The 8,612-nt window shown below is 38.1% G+C and overlaps 1 protein-coding gene across 2 annotated transcripts in view; it reads left to right on the plus strand.

The window, feature by feature from the left end:
• Positions 1-1,256: 1,256 nt before the first annotated feature.
• The window catches only part of BTBD9 (BTB domain containing 9), a 462,890-nt gene continuing 455,534 nt past the window's right edge, over positions 1,257-8,612 (plus strand). For both annotated transcript variants that reach the window (XM_004710745.3, XM_045294863.1), the window contains exons 1-2: positions 1,257-1,463; positions 7,811-8,174. In XM_004710745.3, the coding sequence (XP_004710802.1) occupies positions 1,279-1,463; positions 7,811-8,174 (549 nt within the window). In that variant the 5' untranslated portion in view covers positions 1,257-1,278. The remainder of the gene's footprint in view (positions 1,464-7,810; positions 8,175-8,612) is intronic.

Raw genomic sequence — 8,612 nt, forward strand, 5'->3', positions numbered from 1 at the left:
AAATACTGTAATTACTTTATTTTTTAAAGATTAAGATGTGTATTTAAAAAATGTGTATTTTAAACTTTGATTATTAACTGTCAAGTTATTTATGTGATGTCTGAATGAAGAATTTTTTTTAACAAACATATAACATGGTTTCAGACCCAAATTTCTGAAATTATTTGAAATCTGATGGTTATATTGTTATTTGTAATTCCTGTATTCCATATGTAGTTTAGATCTAAATCCATTTCTGGGTGACTTTTCTACTGAGTACCAAACCTTATTAATTATGTCTTCTTCTGGTTGATAATGTTTCATTTTCTATGTTGCTGAGACTTCTGTCTGATGCACTTTTCTAGCTTGTCTTGGTTCTGAGTCTGTTGGTGTTCGCAGACTCTGGTGTTTTACTTTCCTAGTCTGGTAAAGCAGGAAAGGCATTTGCACCAATTGGAGTTAATGAAAGCAGGCCGAATTGTTTTCCAGAATAAGGGGGTTAATGAAGATTTCATTGGTGTTGAAATCATTTGTGAATTTTTTTGTGCAGTGAATTATTTAATGTGGTTCTTCTAACCAAAATCTCTAATTTCCACCAAACGACTTCCTGATAAGATGGTGGGGGAAGATACTGACAGGAGTCTGCGGAATGGCATCTACTGTGTATAAAATGAGTCTCTGAGAAGCAGGAGGAGGAATCTCATTACTAGCATGAGCCTGGAGTGGAGCATGTTCTCTGGACCAGAGATTCTGTGCAGTGAACCTCCTGGATCCACAAGACAGCTATAACATCAGAGGAGCAGTAGCAGCAGCAGTAGAAACTAGGAGCCACAACATGAAACAGTGGTAGACTTTTCAACTTACTGAATAAGTTAAGCTTTGGACAGCAGGCTGGCTTGCAGAATTGAGTGCCTTTGGGCACTTACTTGGGGAAGCTGGGCTTGCTGACCTGAGGTGAATGCCTTCAAGTTAAGGGTTACAGCCCCTTTGCACATTTATTACCAGACTGGAAAGAACTCTGTAACATGTCCTGATAAACAACTGTTTCCTGAGCATTTTTCACTTGAATTACAGCCTGTGAACTTCCTTAATAAATTCTTTAATCGTGAATATTGTCTGTGAGTTATGTGGGTATTAGCTCCTAGAGAGGTAAAATAGAGACCACTTAGACAACACAAGCACTTGTTGATTTTTACTTAGCTGTTTGTGGTATGTAGTTTTAAAAATGTACTTCACTTTCCCTACTAACTCTCACCTTTCTTTATATAATAGATCAACGAGTACCACCTATTCTACAAGATGAGTAACAGCCACCCTCTTCGCCCCTTTACTGCAGTGGGGGAAATTGATCATGTGCACATTTTGTCTGAACATATTGGTGCCTTGTTGATTGGGGAAGAGTATGGAGACGTCACCTTTGTTGTGGAAAAGAAACGTTTTCCGGCCCACAGGGTCATTTTAGCAGCCAGGTGCCAATATTTTCGGTAAGTGTGTAATATTTTTTCAAGATTCAAATCATTTGTAGTAAATGGTAGCATTTTCTACTTTATGGAAGGATATTGTAATCAGGTGTAATAACAAATTCAAGGGTCCCTTCAATTAAGTATCTACCCAAATTTTATCCTTGTAAACTTTTTGAGAATTATTCTTTTTATTCAGGAGTCATTATAGAATTAATGGAGCTAAAAGGCTTCCTAGAGCATACAGTACCAATCAGCCATTTTTCAGAATCTCAGAACTATTTCTGAAGCTGAATTTTGTTGGCTTCACCTTCTCCACAGAGTTGATAGCTAATTGGAGTTAAACTCCAATTTACTGGACAGATTTACTATGATTCTTCTTGATTTAGGAAGACTGATCTCCAGACTTCTTGCTGAACATGTGTCCATCTTGGTTTCAGCTTACCGAAGTCTAGGACCTGTCGAAACCCAAAAAGCTCTAAAGCAGAAAGCTTGGTAATCCCAAATTACAGAGAACTCAAGTTCCATAGATACAGTCCAGCTAAGACTAAATAAATAATTATGTATTTAATATTGAAATAATACCTATATGAGGGCAAGTAAAAGTTAATGCTGAAAAATGATTTAAAAATTTTCTTAAACAAAAATGTGAAACTGTTTATTAACAAATTGTCGAGACCTACATACATCTCAAGGTGGTGTTTCCATCACCCTAGCCCTTCCCTGAAGACTTCCGTGCTCGTTGATTTACACCAGTTTGGGTCCTTGAGGGACTCAAATCATGTTTCTTCTCAATGTTCTTTGAGTTTGGGAAACAAAAAAGTCCTAACAAAGTTCTCATCGGACAGCCTTGCTATCCTCAAAGACCGAGCAGGAGCATTGTAGTGATGGAAGAAGATCCCTCTGTACAACTTTTGAGGCCTTTTTCTCAGTGATGCAGTTTTCCATTTTTAATAAAGCTTTTTTTCCTAATAAGCCTCTGTCTGATTTGTCCAATGATCTTTGAGAAATATGTCAAGAATACCCCTTTGGAATCTCTTAGTGGTCAGCTTTACTCAGACCACTTGTCTGCTCGTTAGATACCAGACTTTTGACCTTTGTATAATTTACATTTTGTATTTTTCTCAACTTTTGGTCCACTCAATACTATTGAAATGTTTTTGAAGAACCTTTTATTAAATCACAATTTTCCAACCTTATGTTTAATGATATTTTGTATCTTATTCTTTAAAAAATAATTTAAGATAATCAGTATATTTTTAAACAAAAATACACTTAGAAATATGGAAAGCACCCTGATCTTGATGTCTCTTTGTGGCTCGTACATTAGTGAACTTTAGTAATCTTTGATGGCTTGCTAGGCTAAATTGAAGATCAGTACCTATGTTAGACAGATTTGCATCATGACATTTCTCATTAGCTGTTAGTAGTTGAGAGTTCTAAGAGCACAGAATTTCCTAGGTAGAACTCATTGTCCTCAAGTTGGTTCCAACTCATGGTGACCTCATGTGTTGAGAGTAGAAACTACTCCCTAGTTTCATGACTGCGGCTTTTTGGAAGCAGCTCGCAAGGCTTTTCTTTTGATGTGCCTCTGGGTGGGTTTAAACTGTTAAGCTTTTGGTTAGTACATTTGACTGTTGTGCTACCCAAAGACTCTAGATTGTCAGTAAGGACAAGTTAACTTCACAGAAGACTTTCACAGTAAATATTATTCTGTATCCTTGCCAGAAATGGAGGCTTGTATATATTCATAAGAATGAATATTCATTATATCTTCTATAACCATAAAATAAGGGTGTTATATAGTGAAAGTTCAACTCTTGCTACTAGGGTTACATGTGTTCACAGATTTAGTCCAAGCAAAACATAAGCTAGCTAGACGCCTAACCCCAGTAATTACACTTTAGTCTTATTGCTTTAGTCTCATTAGTTCTCCCTGCTGCCCCTCACCCCCAACAAAACAAAACAAAGCAAACAAAGTGATCATTTGTTTTCTAAAAGGCCAGCTCAGGTTAAATGTTAATCTGTAAGTCTTTGGTTTCAATTCATCTCCCACAATAACCAATGGCTTCACCATAGTAAATGATTATAAAGCACCAACATGCTATTATTAGTCACGTTCAATCCAAAATGGGTACTGAAGACCCAGAAAAGCCATAAAGTGTAACTAAGTTTATTCCTTTACCAGGGGTGTTTCTTGACTGCCCAGATGACCAAATGCAACCAAATAAAGTGAATGTAACATCAAAATTTTATTGTTTTGTCAGTAAACCATGATGAAGCTTAGAACTGGATCATCTGGCCTTTCTCTTTATCTCCTCCCAGTTAAAAATGCTTGCATCTCTTAAAAGCCAACATTCTGTAGTTGGGCTCATTACATTCAAGTCTCAAAAATATCTCTATAATTTTTGCCTGCTTCTGGAATATTGGTTTAGTCTGCCTGCCATAGCCACTCTGCTTCCTGTCATATTGTCGCTTTTCCTGGACATACACACAGTCTTTGCTCTTGTACTGTGTTACTTTGTGGGGTGGTGCTTGCCACACTTCTTACAGCGCTCTCGTAAACATGGTGAACGTTCCTAAAGCCTGCCAGACATTCTGTAAGGAGGCTTGTATCTAGTGTTCTAAGTGATCTTTTTCATCATCAGGCCCTTGATCCTGGTTTGAACTCCTGCTAAGAATTAGTAACTCCACCCCAGATGTACTGAATCAGTTTTAACATGAGAATCACCCAGGGAGCTTGTTTTTTTTTCTTTTTTCCTTAATGTAGTTTCTGATTCAGTACACCTGGGGGTGGAAATGCACATTTTTCAGCAGAGGTTTGAACCCCTTCATCTTGTTCATAACCATTTCTAAAGCGCTGCAGGTCTAGATAAATAGCCACTGGAATGAGAGTCAGTCTTGCTGAGGTTGCCCTGGGAAGTTCTGTAATTTAGCAATTTTAAGTTTTGGTTGGATACTCTGTTAGAAAACCTTCAAACGTGGTTTTAGGTTCTGCATAACTCAGTGACGCTGCCTGCTGGAGATATTAATGAATCATGTATAGGTAGTTTGAGCTATTTTTCTTGAGGTCAACCAAGAATGCCAGATACAGAGTATAGTAAGAGAAATTCCAGGTAGGTATGGTAGAAACCTCTGAAATTCTAGTACTACTCTGAGACTATAGGGACAGAGGGATCCATGCTAGGAGGTGTAAGGCAAATAGAGGTAGAAATTTAAATCCTTAACCTTCCTTGATTTTCTAGTTTTAAAATTTCAGATGAGCAGTAACATGCAGCATTTTTTAAAATCCGAAAAATACTGAAAGTCAAAAAAACCCCAAATGCACAATCCTATTACCAATTTTTAATTTATAAAGTAACAAAGTCCTTCCCTATCAGCGATCTATTCATATTCCCATAGGCAACCACTGTTCATAGTTAAATGTAACTTTTCTTTTTTTTAAATAGTTTTATTGGGAGATAGTCCACATATCATATAATTCAATAGTTCAACTGTCTCAAGAATTGTACAGTCATTACCCCAAATCAATTTTCGAACATTGTCTATGTTATTTTCATTGTTAAATTGCTTTTAAAATGCGTTATGTATTCCCAATCAGTTCTAGTGCTCCCTCCCCACTCCAGCATACATTGTTTGCTGCCCCAACCCCCTCACCCTCCCTGTCTCCCACCCCTCACCTATACATAGGTCTCCTATAAACCATGGCATCAGTTGTCTCTGTGCATCTACACCTTTTGTGCTTCACAAACTGGAAAACCCAACAGAAACAATAAAAAACAAAGTGGTAAGGATAAAATGATGATGAAAAGATAAAAACGAGTAAGGAAAAAAACCACTATCAGTATTTAAAAGGCCAAGGAAGAAATTTTTGTCACGGAACAAGCAAGAAATACTTTCACCTAGAACAATTTCAGGTTGGGGCTAGACTCTAGAGCAGCAGGTCTCAACCTGTGGGTCACGACCCCTTTGGGGGTTGAATGACTGTTTCACTTGGGTCAGTATATAACAGCAAAATTATAGTTTTGAAGTTGCAAGGAAAATGATTTCATGATTGGGGGGTCACCACAACATGAGGAACTGTATGAAAGGGTTGCGGCAGTAGGAAGGTTGAGAAAACCACTGCTCTAGAGGGAGGTCGGTCAGCTGACCAAATATCAACTTTGATCCAGTGTCATCATGATTACAATGCTCTCTCCATGGTAGTAAAGTTGTTCCAGACCCTTGCCTGTGGCTTGATGATATTAGTACAGCCAGTCAGTCACGTTCAGTCCAAAATGAGTACCGAAGACCCAGAAAAGTCATAAAGTGTAACTAAGTTTATTCCTTTACTAGGGGTGTTTCTTGACTGCCCAGATGACCAAATGCAACCAAATAAAGTGAATGCAACATCAAAATTTTATTGTTTAGTCAGTAAATCATGATGAAGCTTAGAACTGGAACATCTGGCCTTTCTCTTCTTCATCTCTTCCCAGTTAAAAATGCTTGCATCTCGTAATAGCCAACATTCTCTTAGATGGCTTGATCTGAGGAGATACTCTGCAGACCTGTTTGGGGCCTGCACTGCCCTCTATTATCCTTCTACAGATTGGTGTTCACAATTTAAGCTCTCTTACTTTCCCGACTTTGTCATATTTGAATTGTGTTATTGTCATCTTTGGATCACACAAGCTGGTGTGCTTCTTCGATGTGGACTTTGGTAACTCCTCACTTAAATGGCTGCTTGTTTGAATACAAGCCTTTAATTTAAGATCCTAGAGAGTACCCGATAGATAGCTGGGCACCATCTGCTTTTATCACCACACTTTGCTGTAGCACCCTTATCTTCAGTGACAACGGTGAATATCAAGCAGGGCCATCTTATCAAAACTGTTCTGGGATTGGGGCTGGAGTAAAAACGGGCCCAGAATCCATTTGCTTATCCCTGGGATATGCACAACTCGAGTTTACTTTGTATTATGACAAAATCTAAACCCTATAAGACCAACTACACCAACAGCAACAAACCAACCAGCAAAAACAAAAACAAACTAAAGGCAGGAAAACAGTGAGACGCAGCTCATGAGTTGTTGCTCCACACAGTTGGATCTATTCGATTGAGCTTTGTTTACCCAAGCGTGGGTAAATTTAACTTTTCTAGATTTTTCTATATTAACTTTTATTGATTTTTCCAGATATAACAAATGAGGGGCTTCAAAAGGTTCATAGAAAAACGGAATAAAAAAGATAATGGGTCTTTTAAAATGAACTTTTGGAAGATGTCCTCGTCCCCTTGTATTGGTATATACCTGTATGCTTACAGATTTGAAAGTGTTGGGCTGCTAACCAAAAGGTCAGCAGTTCAAAACCATCAGCTGCTTCTTGGGAGAAAGATGAGGCTGTCTACTTCTGTAAAGAGCTGCAATCTCAGAAAGATGCGGGGCAGTTCTGCTCTGTCTTACAGGATCTCTAAGTTGGAATGGATTTGATGGCAGCAAGTTATAGATTTGGTATGCAAGGACGTGTAACTATGGAGTTTATACATTTTTCTCCCCATCTAGAACATAAGGATCTGTATCATAGTCTACTCACTAACAAGGTGCTCTACCTGTGATCCTAGATATCTTTCTAAGACAGTACATACTGACCTCCCTTGATCTGCATAGAATGTGTGTAGCAGATTTGAAAACCATGTTCCTAATGATAAGACATTATACCCACCCACGCCCCCTCAGTATTGCCAGGCCTTCAGTATATATACTTTTATATATTTATCTATCTGTTGATAAATTAGTTCTTGAGAATTAAGTTCTGAAAATGGAATTCCCTTAGTTGAAGGGTATGTGTATTTTAAATTTGAGTAGATATGGGTAAATTATTTTCTGAAACGGAGTATTTTATATACTTCTTAAAATATATGAGTTGCTGTTTCTTCTTGCTTCTGCAGTAATGGATAGAGTAAGAGGTTTTAAAACTTCTGCCAGTCTTCACATCTGGTTGTTAATTTTTTGTAGCTGATCACGTGTTTTCCTGTAGTGTTAATTTTTAAACTGCCTTATGAACATTTAGTATCTTTACAATTGATTTCGCTGTTCCTCTCAACAACTCAGCTATCTTGTACATTTGTGCATTATTTATCTTGAGCTCTCAGGGTATCTTATTAGCTCAATTGCTATAGAATTAATTCAAAATAGTTGTTGAAATGTTTCTCTTGCTTTCTTGAGACTCACTTAAAGTAATCACTTCGAAAGAAAAATAATCACTTTGTATTTTTCCCCTGGAGCTTGGTGTCATTAAGTAAATTTAAGTTTGTATAGTGTTTGTTCGGCAGCCAACTTACTTAGTTTTTCCTGTTTTTATTCTATTTCTTCCATTCGTTTTCTGATCTGCAGAGCACTACTGTACGGTGGCATGCGAGAGTCTCAGCCTGAAGCTGAAATCCCTCTCCAGGACACAACTGCTGAAGCATTCACAATGCTGCTTAAGTACATCTACACTGGGCGTGCAACACTTACAGACGAGAAGGAGGAGGTGCTGCTGGACTTTCTAAGCCTGGCTCATAAATATGGATTCCCAGAGCTGGAAGACTCTACCTCTGAGTATCTGTGCACCATCCTTAACATTCAGAATGTCTGCATGACTTTTGATGTTGCCAGTCTCTATGCGCTTCCCAGGTTAACTTGTATGTGCTGCATGTTTATGGACAGAAATGCTCAGGAGGTGCTCTCGAGCGAAGGCTTCCTCTCCCTTTCTAAGGTGTGTCATTTCTACAAGTCATGCACTGTTGTTTTTATACTTGGACCATAGAAAATGCAGTAAGGGAATAAGAGTAAGAAAAGAAAACCCTTTGTTGTGGAACAAGCTAGCTGATTTAGTCCCTTGTCTCTGACTGCTAGGACTTTACTTTCTTTTGAGGGTCTTCCAGTAAGTTTGACATGCAAAAAGGAGTTGTTGCTGGGTTCCCGCCCCCTCCCCCCTTCCCCATGTGATGACCGCTAAATAGTATCCTTTGTAGTAATTCATATTACTTTCTGGTTTTATATTTCTTTGACACAACTAATAATTTCTTATAGCAAGAGAAATGTATTAATGAGATCTGATGTGACATTGGATGTCTGTGTCACTGCTTTTGCTGACTCACAGTTCACTGTGCAATCTGTACAGTGACACTCTTGTACAGGTCTTCTTTGAACC

Source organism: Echinops telfairi, unplaced genomic scaffold, assembly GCF_000313985.2.
Source record: "Echinops telfairi isolate 266 unplaced genomic scaffold, ASM31398v2 ScPeMD7_3533;HRSCAF=4204_1, whole genome shotgun sequence".
Lineage (NCBI taxonomy): Eukaryota > Metazoa > Chordata > Mammalia > Afrosoricida > Tenrecidae > Echinops > Echinops telfairi.